The sequence below is a fragment of the Larus michahellis genome, chromosome 7 (assembly GCF_964199755.1).
Source record: "Larus michahellis chromosome 7, bLarMic1.1, whole genome shotgun sequence".
NCBI classification, from domain to species: domain Eukaryota; kingdom Metazoa; phylum Chordata; class Aves; order Charadriiformes; family Laridae; genus Larus; species Larus michahellis.
In genome coordinates, this window is record NC_133902.1 from 9,098,676 (window position 1) to 9,115,802 (window position 17,127).

At 44.2% G+C, this 17,127-nt stretch overlaps 1 protein-coding gene across 18 annotated transcripts in view; it reads left to right on the plus strand.

Annotated features, from left to right (window-relative positions):
* The window catches only part of SGSM2 (small G protein signaling modulator 2), a 61,096-nt gene extending 44,232 nt beyond the window's left edge, over positions 1 to 16,864 (plus strand). For 4 of the 18 annotated variants that reach the window (XM_074593950.1, XM_074593949.1, XM_074593956.1 and 1 more), the window contains 12 exons: positions 130 to 280; positions 840 to 904; positions 1,342 to 1,487; positions 1,924 to 2,052; positions 6,453 to 6,635; positions 7,536 to 7,931; positions 8,614 to 8,738; positions 10,005 to 10,087; positions 10,565 to 10,674; positions 11,969 to 12,065; positions 13,111 to 13,278; positions 14,259 to 16,864. In XM_074593950.1, the coding sequence (XP_074450051.1) occupies positions 130 to 280; positions 840 to 904; positions 1,342 to 1,487; positions 1,924 to 2,052; positions 6,453 to 6,635; positions 7,536 to 7,931; positions 8,614 to 8,738; positions 10,005 to 10,087; positions 10,565 to 10,674; positions 11,969 to 12,065; positions 13,111 to 13,278; positions 14,259 to 14,347 (1,742 nt within the window). In that variant the 3' untranslated portion in view covers positions 14,348 to 16,864. Of the gene's footprint in view, positions 1 to 129; positions 281 to 839; positions 905 to 1,341; positions 1,488 to 1,923; positions 2,053 to 6,452; positions 6,636 to 7,535; positions 7,932 to 8,613; positions 8,739 to 10,004; positions 10,088 to 10,564; positions 10,675 to 11,968; positions 12,066 to 13,110; positions 13,279 to 13,943 lie in introns of all 18 variants that reach the window. The other 14 variants (XM_074593953.1, XM_074593961.1, XM_074593955.1 and 11 more) reach the window with 9 other exon arrangements.
* Positions 16,865 to 17,127: the final 263 nt, after the last annotated feature.

Sequence of the window (17,127 nt, forward strand, 5' to 3'; positions counted from 1 at the left end):
CCCCTGTTTGGAATCAAGGTTCAGAGCCTGCTGAGAAGTAAAGCATGATGCCATCAGGATGCACAGAAGGAAGAGGGGGAAAGAAGAAAAGAGGTTGATGGCGTGCTGTTCTGTTTGTTTTTTTCCTAGACACCAGCGAAATGATCGAGATGCAAGGCTTTGGGGCAAACTTGCTGTCGTGGCAGCTGGAACACTGCAGCCAAGGCTCCTCCTGTGTCTCCTGTTCAACGGGCAGCTCACCCTATGACATACCCACCTGCTGCAACTGCATCCATGACAGGTGAGCAAGTGGTGCAGAGAGCTTTCCTGGAGACTTTGTGCATGCCACAGTTAAAAGCAGGAAGGTTTTATTGGTTGCAGCACCAGAGACAAAGACTAACAATTTTCTAGTAGTTTCTGACATAAAAAGTTGGAGTTATACGGCAAGATATTTGGTTTATTAAAACTCCCCTGTTAAACTACTCTCAAGTCACATTTTGATGGAAAAATTGCATCTGGTTCTTTTGTCTAGTTTAATGTATTTCAGCTCTGGAAGCGTTTTCTTCAACAAGTCATTAACAATTGCAATGTAGGGCAACAATTCATCTAATTTGACAAGAACCTTTACAATGCACCCGCAGCAGTTACAGCTAAATGTGCCAGGTGCATTTTTTGGGGGCCAAAATGCTGCTGGTGAAAAGGCTTTAAAAAGTGTAATTTGTCGTTATTGTTGTCCTTTAGCTAAATAAATTTTGGTGCCGAGAAAGAACTGCTACATGTAGGTCATAGGGATCACCGTAAAATTGATGATGCTCTCTGCCCTCATCACCTATCATGCTCCTGTTAACGTGTCTCCACAGAACTCCATTAAAGATGTTGTGTGACAGCATGAAGAGGCAAATAGTTTCCAGAGCCTTTTATGGATGTAAGTGAAGCTTCTTATATCCAGCCCTAGCGGTATCCATCCATATGCTCATCTAAAAAACATGGGCTGTTTGTTTAGAAAGCAGCCCAACCCCAAATTTATTGTTGTGAGTCAGATCACGTTGGGGCAGTAGGGTGGATGTTACTCAAGTGTCATAGCTTCATAATTCCATTATTTGTGGCTTTTGCATATAGCAGTGGGCAAACTGATGCGTAGTGAAGACAGAATGTAGTTTTACATTGCAGAGTAATACCCTACTTGTATTTTATTAGTCTATGTAAGATTTATTTAATCTTTGGCTCTGTTGCAATTCTTCATTATACAATACAATGCAAGTTTAGTTCATACAGGTTATTAGTGGCGGGTTTAAAATGTCACAGCTTCATCTTCAAAGAGGGGCTGCATTTATGGAAGTTTACCTCCTGCCCCCACCACAGGGCTTGCCTACTGCCGCCACTTGTCAACGGTGCGAACGCATCTGTCTGCCCTCGTGAACCACACCATCATCCCCCCCGACAAACCATCCAGTGCTGCAGGGGGGCTGACTAAAGAGGTCTGGAGCAAGTATCAGAAGGACAAGAAGGTAAGTATCAGAATGCCTTGATGATCATTACCCTGGCTCCCACACACTGCTGCGCTGAGCACGGTGTCCCTTAGAACAGACCCCAGGAAGTATTAAAGGTGTTTTCACAGGATCACTCATTTCTAGTGAGAGTGAGTCGATTCTTACGGTCTCTTTTATTCTTTGCTTCTCTGATGATGGCAAAGATATCAATTAACATGAAAGCAACCGATCTTATGATGACTCTAGTCTATTAAAAGTTAGATTATTTTCCTGGGAGGCATGACAACTTACATTAGACTGGATTTGAGTTAGGGCCCTGAAGGCTTGAATCAAGTTGCAAAATTTATTTAGTGCTGTGTGCGCATTTCACTGTCTTTACACTTGGTATTATGCGCGTGCCAGAGGAAAATAAAGGTGTATTACCTGCAATACCTCTTTCTTCTGACTGCTGTAGAATTACAAGGAACTGGAATTACTAAGAAGAGTTTACTACGGCGGGGTGCAGCATGAGATTCGAAAGGAAGTATGGCCATTCTTGTTAGGTCACTATAAATTCGGCATGGCCAAAAAGGAAATGGATAAGGTAAGCGCAGCTTTCTGGGGAGCTGAATTACATCTGTAGAATAGGTTTTGTTTTATGAATAGCAAGTGTTAGTCTTTATTATTGTTTAATATTCCTAAGGGAAAAATGCTACTGAAAGCATGAGTAACACGTGTTAGTAGAGGGATTATGATATCATGTTATTGTGTCTGAAAATCATAGAATTGTTAGGGTTGGAGGGAACCTTAAAGATCATCTAGTTCCAACCCCCCTGCCATGGGCAGGGTCATCTCCCACTAGATCAGCTTACTCAGAGCCCCGTCCAGCCTGGCCTTAAAAACTTCCAGGGATGGGGCATCCACCACCTCTCTGGGCAACCTGTTCCAGGGTCTCACCACCCTCATGGTGAAGAACTTCTTCCTAATATCCAGTCTGAATTGACGCATCTCTAGTTTTAATCCATTCCCTCTGGTCCTACCATGACCCGACACCCTAAAAAGTCCCTCCCCAGCTTTCTTGTAGGCCCCCTTAAGATACTGGTAGGCCACTATAAGGTCTCCTCGGAGCCTTCTTTTCTCCAGACTGAACAACCCCAACTCTCTCAGTCTGTCCTCACAGGAGAGGTGCTCCAGCCCTCTGATCATCCTCGTTGGGAGTTCTTTATTGAAGTCAGGAAACCTGTGCCTGTGACATGCACTTGCCCTGAGCAAATCCTGTTTTCACAAATTTGTCACTTATAAAATGGGGGGACATTTGACATTTGGATAGTAATTTGAGTCATGCCTCTTTTATATGGTGTGTTAGCTGAGTTATACTTCAAAATGCTTTTTGAAATAACTGCTTTATCTACATGATACTGCATCTGCATGTGTGGACTTCTATTGGAGCTGTGAACAGCCCAGATGTACCTTCTGAAGTGCACTTGGAGTTGCTGTCTAGAGGCTAAAAATACCCAGAGGAAGGTTTGGTTTGTAAGTTCATTATGCTTTTGCTAGACTTAAATAAGATGTACCTCTCTAAAACACAGGGTGCAATTTCAGATGAGACATTATTCCTCTTAATATCTCCCATGCCACTGCTAACAATTGATCAGTGAGTAATTGCCTGGGTTATGTCACAGCCTTATTTTGCAGTCTGAAAGTTGGCATTAAGTATATAGTTTCCATTAATGAAACCACAATTTGCCCCTCTCTTAGTTATACTATCTCCCTTTGCTAATCTCTTTATAGCAATACCAACTTTTTACTTTGCTGAGTGCTTTCATTTGTTGTCATTACTAAGCAAGTGCCTCGATAATAAACCAGGCTGGTAACAAACAGATAAAGCTGGACAAAACAGCACACTGCCGTGCCTTCCCTCAGCTACGGTTACTGAACAGAAACTGCATGTGGTCCTAAGCCAGAGTGCTGAGAAAAATACAGCAACAGTCCAGTTCCTTAATCCTATACGCTTCCCGTAAGTGTCTGCCAGGCTACACCCCTCTCTCTGATCCGATGGAGCTGACCTTATGGATGCGGTGTGGATTTTCATCACAGTACAGAGCCAAAGCCAATACAGTACCCTCAGGCGATGCCTAATAGACCCAAGTTTGTACCATAATGCAGCTGTGGAGCCGGTCCATGTGCAGAGCAAGAACGTAAGTGTAGGCTTGCTGTGTTGGGCAGATCAGGTACTGCCACCATCGTAAAGGTCTCCTGCAGCCATTGGGCTCGTATGTCGTGGAACACCAGTCTGCCATCGCAGACCCCAGTGCTGCTGCTGGTCTTACTCCTTGACTGTTGAGGAAAGGGATGTTCTCCTTCACAGAGCCACAGGGCTATGGTGGGACACTGCCCTATGGGCAAGGACTGGATTTGTATGTTGGTAAAACATTGCTTTTAACATTGCTTTTTTTAAGAATCACCCAAATGTTTGCTAACTGTCTAGAACAGTAATAAGGTTTGCCCTGGAATATAATTAACACATTAATCTGCTTTTCTGTTAGTGTTATTACCAGGGAGGTAGGACTTATGCAGTAGCTGATCCTGTTCTAGATTAAATGGATAAGGAGTGGCTTACCTACCAAAACATTTGGCATTTGCCAACTCCCAATTATTTTATATTCCAGGGGACATTTTATATCCCTGTGACCACCTGCAGATCAGAAGGGTGGCCTCACCTAGAGCCTTACAATGGAAAAAGTAGCTATCTTGCAAACAGTGGGCTCTTTATAAGCAGCTTTCTTCTTACTAAAAATTGCTACAGCAATTTGACTTGTTTTTCCTCACACTATTCTTTATAAACCAGTTTTGAACACGGATGGAGAAACAGACCCCTTAACTGTTCAAATTGGGTCGTGATCCAGATTCGTCACCCTGAATCCAGTCATCTTTGTAGGTATTTATGTTTAGATTTTCCAGCTATAGTGCGTACAAGAAGAATGTTCCACTGAGCACTGCTGAGGCAAATTCCTGCCCTCCCATGACATCAGCATCGGAAGAAGACGAAGAACCTCAGAAACCACCGAGGGCAATAAGTCCTGCTGGTTGCCTTATCTCCTGAAGGCCAGGCAAACTGCCTCAGAAGAGAAATAAATCCAGATTATCCAGCCAGGCTGACACATTGTCGTAGTCCTGCTGGAAAGTACGTCTGTTCTCCAAGGGGACTTGTTCAATCATCTCTTTTTTGCATACAGCACAAGTTTGAGAAGTCCTTCTAGAGCACCACGTGGACTGGTTCCATAGCTTGTATTGTCTTCGTGAAAAAGGGACAGCCCTTCCAAACACTTCCATGAATTTGGTGCAGAGCTTCAGCAGCAGAGATCTGGCTAAATGGCAGCACTTCTACATGCAGTGTGAATTTATTACATTTGCAGCTCCGTTCATTATTCTTTTTTACTTTTTAACCTCAAATTTTCAAGAAGTATAGGATATTGGAGATTTCTTGCATAGATCGCATTTTGCTGTCTCTGTTCCCCGCAGGTATGTGAACCATCAGATTTATGATCCTTGTGTAGAAAAAGAAGGTACATCTGGAACTGAAAAAAGGACACAGAGATTTAGTTTTTAGAGCTGGAGCCACAACTCTTGGATTCCAGCCCCAGCTTCAAAGGGCACATGCACGTATACAGCTAGAACATATGAGATTCTGCAAGAAGAGACAGTACTTGAGTCTATTTGTATAATAGGAATTACAGTAAATTCATAAATATACATGGCAAGGTATAAAAGATCTGATCTGCAGAATGCAGCCTCCTATAGGAATTTTTTTTCCCTGAGTTTGTACCATACTAACACAGGGGTGCTCCAAACCTTATCTGGAATTCTAATGAGCTACTCAACAGCAGTAGTAAATAACAGTAGTAACTGGCTCCTCAAAGAAATGTGCTGTTGGAATCTAAAGCTTACCATTCAATGTAGGAGTCTATTAAATGAATGACATGAAAACAGTCATAACATTTGTGTATATAGGAAACTTATCGTGTCCTTAACTGAAGTCATGGCGGGTGATTTATCATCTTTGCCTTCTGATGATATTTTTGCAGTCATCCATTGGTATCTGGGGCACTCCCAAACATGGCTGTCCTCCAGCCTTCCACTAACTGTTGTATTTTATGATTTATGACTTGACAGCTACCTCAGGCTACCTCAAGTGACAAACAGCCTGCAGCTCTTAGCATGAGTGCTCTGGTAGCAACTCCAGCCAGGAGAGTCCAGAGCCTGAAGCCAACTCACAAGTGCAGTTTCTCTTCAGCTCTTGACAAATGACAGAGGAGTAAAATTACTACATGTCCCTTAATAGCCCAAGGGGGGGTTTCTGTGTCTGCCTGTCAACGGAGGCAGCCAGCAGTGGCAAAAATCTGTTTTATTACTATGGGAACCAGGGTGGTTGGATCTGGCCATGCGCAGTGCAGCCACAAGACTGGACTGTGAGCTGAGATTTCTGCTGCTCGGGAGGCTCTTCCAGCATCTAACTCTGTGCAGGCTGGTGTCTATAAACCTGTGACCTGGAATTCATTGCAAGGGCTATGTTAGAGTTGGAATAGGGGAGTTGGGGAGGAGGTGTAATGAAATCAGGAATAATCCTGTTAGAGACAGCAAGTGCGCCATCAGATTGTATCTGACTTCTATGTGAAGCTTCGCATGAAAGCCAGTGGCATCTTTTGTTCTTCCCTGAACAATGTCGAAGCACTGTTGATAGTGTATACGCATGCTTAGATGAATCTTTTCTGGTGTCTACAGTGATAGTTCATTCCCTGCAGTAAACACACAACTTTTTACTGCTCCAGTCATTGTGCTTTCCAGGCACAGTGATGTGCACTCTAGCAAGAGGCCTTCAGGATCCTTCAGGCTTTCGGTTTGAGATATTACGCTTCTTTAGACCTCCCTCTTCTGGCTTCCACTCATTTTAATGCTCTCTTTCAAGGAGGACTAGCATTTCAGGATCTGTCTGTCTGTCTGCAGGTGGATGAAGACATTGCTCTCCGGTATCAGAAGGTCATGGCTGAGTGGAAAGCCTGCGAGGTCATTGTAAAGCAGCGAGAGAAAGAATCACATTCTGCCACGCTGGCAAAGTTCTCGTCGGGCAGCAGCATCGACAGCCACGTCCAGCGACTGATTCACAGGGACTCCACCATCAGCAACGATGTAGGTACTCCCTTCCCTCCCACCCACCCACGTGGTGTTGGCAGTGCGGGAGGCTTGGCATTGGCAGAGGGACAGCCCAGGGGAGCAGAGACTTGAGTTAGCACAGCTCCATCTCTCCGGAGCTACCTGAATCCTGTACAGAATTGGAAACTGTGGTGCCTCCAAAAGGGAGCTAAGGGCGGGTCTGTATTTAGGGTAGTTTGTAGCTGTTCTTGAGCAGGACCTGCCTAAGGCGCTTTAAGATTCACATGCTATAGAGGATCCTTCTCTCGGTAGAGAAATAGCTTTCTAGATCTCTTATTTGTGGGTCCGTTATTTAAATCCAGCGTAGAGCAAAAGATCACTACTGTTTAAGCACATTTTTGATTCTGTCATGTCCCTGATTGACAGGTTGGGTGTGATTTTATTTTGGGAGAGGGGATCTTTGTCAGTCTAAGATAAGATGCAAAGCAGAAGAAAGGCAGACTGAATTAACCTCTCTGTAACTCAGACAAGCAAGAAAGGGGTTTCTTTTCACATTGTTGGACAGGAGAGATGGCAATTGTGTGCCGAAAGTGTCTCCAGATGTTTTTAGTGTTGGTGTTGCAGATAGGGAAGCTTTACTGCTTTCCAAGGTATTTCTAATTGAAGATTCTCAAAGGGGGAGACATGGTCATAGGAAATGGATATGAGATCATGAATTGATATTATTTTTAAACTTACAGTCTCAGTATAAAGACTGAGTGAGGAGCTCTCAACTATTTGCATGCAGGGAAGCTCGATTAATCAGTGATCTTGTTCACTGAAGTAACATAGTCATTTCTCTCTTGTGGATGGAGGTTTGTTTGCTAGATGAATGTTTCTTGCTTCTCTGTTTTCCCTTGCTTTACCCGAATCTTCTCTCCCCTGCCCACCCCTAAGGTCTTCATATCTGTAGATGAAACAGACTCAACCCCAAAGGGTCCGGACGACCCCTCTTTCACCGTGGTGTCTGCCGACATGCCAGCAGCAGTCGCTGCTGTAGAGCCACAATCTGTGGAGTTTGACTCCCCTGACTCTGGGCTGCCATCCTCGAGGAACTACTCTGTGGCCTCAGGCATCCTGTCCAGTATCGATGACGGGCAGAGTGTCTCTTTCGAAGATGGGGCTGAAGAAGAAGCTAGTGCTGACTCGGAAAGGACTGATCCAGATACGCCACATCTGCAGAAAGCCAAGTCAGTTGTGCTGCAGTCTCAGGATTCTGTATCAGAAGAGCAGCTGTGTTCCCAGGTGGATTATTTAATGGATGTTGCTTCTGTCTGCGCTGCATCCTACACAGTAGGTCACAACATCAGTATCGTCATCTCTCTGCACAGCATTGCTCTTCTAGCAAAGACTTGTTCTTTTTCAGATGGCATTTAATGAGACAATCCCAAACTAGAACTACAGGTGGTGGGATGATAATGGAGGATTTTTGCATCCACATCTTTTCATCTGGATTTTGAGCTGTATTGGAAATAAGACATCAAGAAAAATCTGGGTCTCTTTTTGAGCGGGAGGGCAAGGAAAAGAATTTGGTACAGTTCTAGCAGATAAAAATTTTCAGGGTCTGGGGGGAGGTGTAGTAGGTGGACGACACACCACTTGTAAGATTTCAGTGTCATTTAATTCAAGCTAAACTACACATTTAATCAAATTGAACCACGGCCTAAATCTAGATTTAAGGCTCTACCATCTCTCTTGGTGTTGCTGTCAACAGATCAGTAGTTCAGTTTTTGCCTCTCTCTCTCTGCTGAAGTTGTTCAACTAGAACCTTTGGAAACAGGACAGGCTTGGAACATTTACCAGTGAAAGTGTATGCATTTTACCTGGGGGTTTTGACAGTAATTGAGTATTTTGATGCTCTCATATGCCCAAAGTATAACTGTACTACTGGTTTGTTGATTCTCAGAGCGAATCTGCACCAAGTCCTGGAAATTCTCTAAACTAAGCAGATCTAACCAAAACTTTTCTCTTCTAGATAGAGTTATTGGACACTGTTGCCTTAAATTTGCACAGAATTGATAAAGATGTCCAGAGATGTGATCGGAATTACTGGTATTTTACTGCCGATAACCTGGAGAAACTCCGAAATGTCATGTGCAGGTAATACAACTTGTAAACTGAACTACTTTTCACATTTCTGTCATAACCCATAAACTATAATAATATGAAAATAATAGTCTGTATAAAAATTCTCACTAATGAACTTAAAAAAAATTGCAAGGAGGAGGAACAGGTAGGTTAGAGAGCGTGGGTATGATAGGCGGTCCAAGTTTGGAATGCACGCTTGAGAAAATTCTCTTTCTACCTCAAGAGGCTGAGCCTGTCAGTCACCTTGAACTATTCGTTAAATGTACTATTAGCTTTGGCTTCCTACTTATGAGGATAATACACCTGTGCTCTAATGGCGTGCTATAAAGATGACAAGAATTGTGGAGGGGCCCAGATACAGTGTTGAGGGACACCTACTAAGTAGGCAGGAAGACCACATCTTCAAATCAAAACAAAATCAAAACAGCATCTTAGACCACCGAGACCAGCTGGAATCAATAGAAAGCTAGCTTTCGCTTTTAGGAATGCAAATTGGCATGAAGGCTATTAAACTAAACACACTTAAAAGCATAAAGTGTCGTAGGCTTTAACACTCGGAAAAGATACCAAGATTCCACTTAGGGGAAAAAAGAAAACAAAAGCCAAAAAAACAGGTACCTTTTAAAAATCTGGGCTTTTTTCCATAGACTGTTATGCTTTTGTTAGTTGTTTTTTCACAAACTATTGATATGCAAGCCGTGCGTGTAAGGTTTGGTCCTCCCTAGACAAGCAGCAAACAACACAGGGCTGTGAAATACTCTGGAATGTGAAGTGTCAAAAAGTTCTGAGACACACACATTCAACAGCTGCTTAAGATTTGATCTCGAATAATCAAATTAGACTTCAATACAATATTTAGCTTTTGAGGAACAGGAAGAGACAAGTTTGGTATTAGCTAATTCATCCTGTAAGTAAACAATTGATCATGTTCTTTTACCCTTTCACACACACGAAGAGCCTACACTAAGAGTCATATTACAAGAGAGATCCCTGTCTCACATGCTGCTCTGTCCCCATCGTGGATTGTTTATAAAGCCTTTAGGAATTACCTTGAAAAAAGCCAGCAGAAATACTCGTCATTTTATACCAGTGTGTTGGAAGATTTAAATTGTTGTAGTTCTCTGGACTTCCAGCTTTACCTTTTACAGCACTCTAGAACAAGACAATTAAAAGCTGCCAAAAGGAGTTGTATTTGAGGTGTAAGACAAATTTCTGAGGCCACCATGCAGCAAGAGGATTTTTAATCCTATTATCTCTTGTGTGTTCTTCTTTCTGCAGTTATGTTTGGGAGCACCTAGAAGTTGGTTATGTTCAAGGCATGTGTGACCTCCTGGCTCCTTTGATGGTTATACTTGACAATGGTAGGAAGGGTTTTCTTTTGGAACACGTTGGTATCTTTAGGGAGGTCTTTCTTTAGAAATGCTGTTTCAGAAGTTGTATGCATTAACCAGGGCTAGCTCACCAGGAAAATCAAACCTGCAGCTCCTGATTTGTATTTTCTCTACGTGTGGCTGTTGTTGAAAGGGCTGCCATTAGTATCTTGGGGATTCCTTGTTCGCTCACTGACTTTGAGATCAAATTTTACTAAATTTTCAAAGCAGCTGTGTTTCTGCAGTTGCTGAAGGTGAAAACTCAACTGCAAGCTGGGTTCTTTTGAAACTTAACTAGTAAAAATGGTCCAGAGTCAGGTACTGCCTTGTGTTTCATCTAAATGCTGGTGATGGGGTTAGGGAACAACAGAGGGAAACCCCTGTTTTTCCCTTGTCCAGCAGTATGTTATTTTGGTTCAAGGAAGTCACACAAATAGCAACACTGATCATTCTGCATTATATCTGCAGATCAACTGGCTTACAGCTGCTTCAGCCACCTGATGAAGAGGATGAGCCAGAACTTCCCCAATGGAGGTGCTATGGACACACACTTTGCCAACATGCGGTCCCTAATCCAAGTGAGTCTTCTTTTAATCTTCTTTGAAAGAAGGTAAGGCTGTGCCAGAGGCTCAGAACTAGCTTGATACCACAGTGAAGGGCGGAACTCCAATGACTTGGGTTCCTAGTTCCCATCCGCTGGGGTGGATAAGAATTGTTTTGCAGCCCCAAATTGATTTCCAGCTTCTCAGGGGACAGAATTTGCTGTGACAATGAAGAGTGTGTATTAGAGCAGGTCAATTTGTTTTAATTTGACAAACAAAACAAACCCTCCAAACTTCTATCTCCAGCACACCAGCCGCACAGTATACTGACTCCCAGTTATGGCTCTGTCCAGCTCCAACTGAAGTCCATGAGAAATAGCAGTAAGATCTAGACTCTACTGCTTTTTGGAAGAGAAAATGTTGATATTTGTGGCACTAACTTAATTTCTTACAGGTTTAAATAGACCATAGCTATATTTGTATTCACACAGAATGCTTGCTGAAGGGGCTTTTTTTGGGACAGATTTAAGGCCTAGCCATTGCACTCCAGAAAGCACCAGGCACCTGAGTGAGGTTAGCATAAAGAAGGGTGAAAACTATCAGGATAAGCCATTATTTGGTTTGATAGGTGACATGTTAAAAAGTCATGAAAACAGAGGTCAGTCAACAAAGAAGATGGCCAGCAGGCAGCACACAGACACGGCAGCAGTGTTTCTGCTGAGTAGCAAGACTGTCAGAGGATGCCACACTGCCTGTCCAGCAGCCCTTGGGATGACATCTGTGAGGAATGACTATAGATGTACTTACACGTTTAAGACATCTCTCAGACTTTTGGCAAGTGGTCGTTCAGTTCCAGAGAGCTTAGATGTTGCAGTGTGGAACTGTGCCACTGCTCATCAGAACTACAAACTTGGGATGAGAAAGTCTCTCTTTGTTCTGTTTCCCAGGTAAATGGTCCTTGTACCCCAGCTCTTATGTTACAATCTAAGAGTAGAGTTGGGTGAGAAGATGAAAATTTGCCACTTGTTGAAAATCAGTAGGATCTGTAACTTACTGCTTGCACCTTTAAAAATCACGGTGTAGATGGACTGTTGTCACCTCATACCTGCACAGCAGTAACTCTGCACCTCATCAGTCTGTGTCAGGGCACCCACATCACAGGCATTTTGCAAACACCTGGTAAAAGGATGTATCTGTGCTAAGCAGCTCCTCTGACTAACCACAGCATGGGGTGATAAAGAGCAGCATGGAAGTCTTAACCGGACTCCCAACACCTTTGGTCTTGGCTACTTTCAGACAAGATTCTGACAGCTGATATTTTGCATTTTAGATTCTAGACTCAGAGCTTTTTGAATTGATGCACCAGAATGGAGATTACACTCACTTTTACTTCTGCTATCGCTGGTTCCTGCTTGACTTTAAAAGAGGTAATAATGTTCTGTGCCTATAGCTTAGAGTTGTGCAAATGCCCCTTTGCTCAAGAAGGTGATCCCAAGTTGATCACACTGCTTTGTAAGCTTTGATAACCGCCTTTCCAGTCCATTTGACAACAAGGAGCAGCTCAGCAATAGCTCAAGAGCTGTTGTACTTTGCTGAGTGAGGTACTTTATATACAGTGGGAGCGCACCAGGATCTCAGGATCCCTGCACGAGAACACCCACCCACCCCCCCTCTAGCAGAAGCAATTGCTGATAATCCAGAGACCCATCTTGCTATCAGGCAAGTCAGTGGCTCCTTTGAGTTACAGACTGATCCGCAAAGAATGAAAAAAAGACATCCCTCTGAAATATGCTAAAGCATAAAGGTGATAGAGGGAGATGATACTCATCCATCAGCTATTTGTTATGAGCAGCTATCTGACAGTGAGGGGGGAGGATCTGTGACTCTTAACAGTAACCCCTCTCCTTCACGGAGAATCTCCTGTCCCCCACATCCCACTCCCATGGACCTCACTGTCACAGAGTGGGCAGAAGATGAGCCTTTATGGTGCAAGATGACGAAGCTTCCATGGGCCATATCTGAATAGTGGCATGTGTAGACCTAGCTTAGACACATCCACCCTACAATTAATTGTTGCCAATTACCAATAGCAGAGCTTTAGCACCAATAGGTCCACTGCAAAGACCTGGATGAAGGGGGCTCTGGACACACATTCAGATTTGCAGCCTGTCAGGTAGCCCCACCTAGAACAAACGGGCCTGCCTGTGCTGCTGCCACACGGTTACTGCAGCCTGGGGATCGTCCTGGGGTTGTGTGCTCCACCACACCTACGTTCATTCTTGATTTTCCTTTAAACTCAGTTCTGTTGCCATACTTGCACAAGTAAGTGAGAGGAGTTGGCTGGGGGAGAGGCAAAGGAGGAGTCAGCGAGTACTATTTATGTCCACGTAAGGCCTGTCAGACATTAGTTAGAGAGGGGGAGATGGTCAATTTGAATAATCAGACGCTCTTGTAATGTTTATTCCCATTCAGAATTGTTGTACGAGGATGTATTTACAGTGTGGGAAGTTATTTGGGCAGCAAAGCACATCTCTTCAGAACATTTTGTCCTTTTCATTGCCTTAGCACTTGTGGAAGTTTATCGAGAGATTATCCGTGATAACAACATGGACTTCACTGATATCATCAAGTTTTTTAATGGTAAGAAACTTTTTTAAGAGAGCCGTTTTGATAAAAACAAGGAGAGTTCGCTCCTTCTCCCTTACGCAGACTGTCTGCAGCTGTGCAGCGTTCTTGCTGCTGTGGCAAGCCCCTGGTCATTTTAGGCTCTGAATCTCTTACGCCTTCATGTAAACGAAGAGCCCAGATTTTCACATGCTTCTTAAAGCTCTGACTCGGCACACACAAACAACAGTGTTTTAAGAGCTGTGTGGGCCACAGAAGACCGTAGCTTTTTCAGTGTCAGTGGTAGTTTTTACCACAGAGCAAGTTTCACATTTTCTGTTAAAAACATTTGCCGCGGTGACTCTTTGCCCTTGGTTTAATTTTTTGCAAAAGTCTCTCGCAGGTTTTAAGATTGCCAGAGTCATTTCTGCTTAGTGTTTGACCCTGCTGAGGCTGAAACATTTAAGCAACCGCTCACGCAAGACATCCCAAACCATTTCCACGGTTGATTGCTTACCGTAGTGGTCCATAGATGCTGCCAGAGCAAAATGTATTCTGCCAAAGCAAGCTAGGTCTCTTCCCGGCTGCAGAATGCAAGTTAGTCCTAAACAAGTGCTCCCTGTTAGGATATCTTAAGAAGTTTGGAAACAATTTTGGGTAATCACAGTAATTTACTAAATTATCAATGCTGTGGCTTTCAGCCAGCTGTTGCAGAAGCCCCAAATGCCGAAGCTGAATGAAACGTTTATTGCGGAACTGAGGATTCAGGTCTGTCGAGGTCTGATCTGGGATTTCTGCAGCAAAACTGACACCAGAAGGATGAGATCTTGATGCCAGCACTAAGGGATTCACCCACTTAATCTGTCTTTAATTCTACAAACCTAACCCCCTGCAATGCTTTTGGATTGCTGCTAATGATACGCTAATTAATTAGTGCTAATGCTACATGCATATCAGTGCTGGGGCAGAAAAGTTCCTGCCGCTGACAGTTAAGCATGTTTGTCCGTGTCTTTTAGAAATGGCAGAGCATCATAACGCCGAGGAAATTCTGAGGATAGCGAGAGACCTTGTCTACAAAGTGCAGACGCTGATCGAAAATAAGTGATAACGAACAGACTGTCATTGTGGGCCTTCTTGTGAGCTAGCGGACGGAGCATTTCTTGCACTGTAACTTCAAGATGGTGTTTTAATTGCATCTTCCATGTAATGTAATAAATATTGAAGAGATTTGTAACAGACTTTTAAAACCAGAACTTTTCCTTCAGCAGACAAGGTTTGTGTTTGATAGTCCTTGGTACACTCACTTTGTATTTCTAGACAAAATCTTTTTGCATTCTCTTACTTCCCCCTCTAGAAGACCATCTATCTACATACTTGAGATACTAAAAAGGGGGAATTTGGCATACTAGAACATTTATATTTTGACTTACTGCACCTTTAAAGTCCGAGTGCCCGTTGTGTGCTCTGCCAGAGCCTTCCATGGAGGTGAGGCCAGATCCGATACTCACTCGGGTGTTGCAGCATTGAACTGGGTCCTGGGAGCAGCACGTTGGTGGACTCATCGTCTGTGTCCTGAACATGCAAGAGAATGCGTGTGAGTGCCTGTTGCTAAAACATTTGCATTTGTATTTAGCAGCAATTAAAGTAAATAAGGTTACCAGCCTTAAACTAAATAACATGGTTAAGATGAGCAGTGAAGATCTGGCACCGCTAGCTAAAACCATCGGTTGGCCTTCGCTGACTCGCGCACGCTGTTGAGCCTCATGGCCCACGCATGCCACAGATATGCCTGCCTTTTACTTTGCAAACTTACTCTGCAAACATTCCCAGATGACAAGATCTGCCTAACGTAGTTCAGGGTAATGAGTTTAGCACACAGGAGCAGGTTCCCTGCTCACGTTAGCAGCTCCCACGCTCTCTGCGTCTCTGAGGAGTGCCGTGAACTTCAGCTCCCACGTTCCAGAGCAGACACAGCAGAGCTTTGCCTCCTCCGGATTACTCACTGCACACCTACCCGCGCTGCAGAGCACTCCGGGAGGACTTTCCTTGAGATCCTGCAAACATTCACCAGGTGCTCTCTGCTCTAGCAGTATCAGCACTTGCCAGATGAACCATTTGAGATTGTTGCAGGGGATCCCGTGCCCTTTGCTGCAGCCTGTGCTGGTTTGCAGGGCTGTCCCTACGCCCTGTGGAAGTTCTCTGCCACTTCTTTTCCTGCTTGGCTGCATGCTTTCAGTAGCAGCATCCATTTCCCCCATCCTGCAGAGAGAGCAGAGGGGCGGGAGGGTCAGCTGGGTGCCGCAGAGGCTGCCCTGGCCCTTCCTCACGCCGATGAAGTCACCACGTCTGCCCAGCCCTCCCTCCCAGGGCGCGCGTTGTTTCTAATGAAAGTGTGGCTCTGTGTCAGGGAGGGAGGGAGCGGGCTTTTGCTCGTGGGCTTGGCTGCAGATTCCGTGGATACTCGTGACCTGTGCTCCTAGAAAGCCTAGGGACTTACTTTTAAGCACGTCAAGTATTCCAAAGGATTCTGCCCTTTGCCATTAGAACCTGAGTACCAAAAAAAAAAAGTTTCAATCTGAATTTTTCTGGGTTTTGGGGTTTTTTTTTTGATCCTTCAGAGCAGACAGGGTTGCGCAGCTTTGTTTCCATAGAGAAAACAACTCTGTGTGCTTTTCACAGAATCACAGAGTAGTTTGGGTTGAAGGGGCCTTTGAAGGCCATCTCATCCAAGCCCTGCCCTGGGCAGGGACAGCTTCAGCCAGAGCAGGTCCCTCAGAGAAGTTTACATGAATTAGATCAGCTCACGTGAGCTTTCAAAAATCAGATTTTAGCAAAAAAGAGGTGTAGGGAATAAAATTATTATGTTCGAAGATTCAAATAGCGATAGGAGGTATTTACTTTAGTGACTCTGCTCGTTAGTACCCCGCAGCGCGCACTCCGGCCCTTTGCAGGAGGCAAGCGCTGCCCTGGGGCCCTCAGGAGCTGAGCGGTACTTGCCCAGGAAAAAGGTAGATTTAGTTCTAGAAACACCATCGCTGCTTAGATCTTTCTTTACGATTGCAGTGAACTAAAAATGGTAAATAATAGTCCAAAAAGGAAAAAAAAACAACCAACCTCACACCAAGTGCTTCTCAGCTCACTAGCCAAGCCTTTCCTTAAAACGGTCTAAAAATTTATGGGGAGGGTAAAATAAAGCCAAACCAGAAGTCGCCCGGGGCTGGTGTAGCCTGATGCCGTCAGGGAGGCGCGTGTGTCCTCTGGGCGCAGGAGCATCACGGTCACGAAGCGGAAGTGAGAAGAGGAGCCCACTCAGTTCTGAGGAAGGTGCTGGGAGGAGGCTGTGGGGAAGGAAACCCCCTTTGCGCCTGACGCTGCTAAAATAACACCAGTGGGAGTTACAGCAGGACAGGGCTCCGATCCGCCCGCTGCCCCCGCGCCGGGGGCGCTCCTCGGCCGCAGGCTGAGCACATCTGTATTTCTGGCTGTGTCCCCCGGCTCCACAGGCCCGCGCCCGGCTGCTGGAAGGGCTCGGCAGCACGTCAGTTGGTGCGGCTGTTTGGTCACTTGAAAAGCAAAATAGTATTTTTTAAAATAAAAAAAAAAAAAAAAAAAAAAAAATCGATGAGAGCAAGAAAACCCTCCAACCCACAGAGCCTGAGCAAGCGATGTAAAAAATAAACCTGCACTATTTTTCTTTGGTATGTTGGGAATGTACTATACAACGCTATTTAAAAAAAAAAAAAAACAAAAAAAAACAAACAACAAAAAACAAACCTCTACGAACTTTGTTGTATTTGTTATAACATTCTGTCTAATTGTATTTTATTAACATTGTGTATTGACTTATTTATTTTTGTTGGGAGCAGACTACTCTCTTTATTGCTC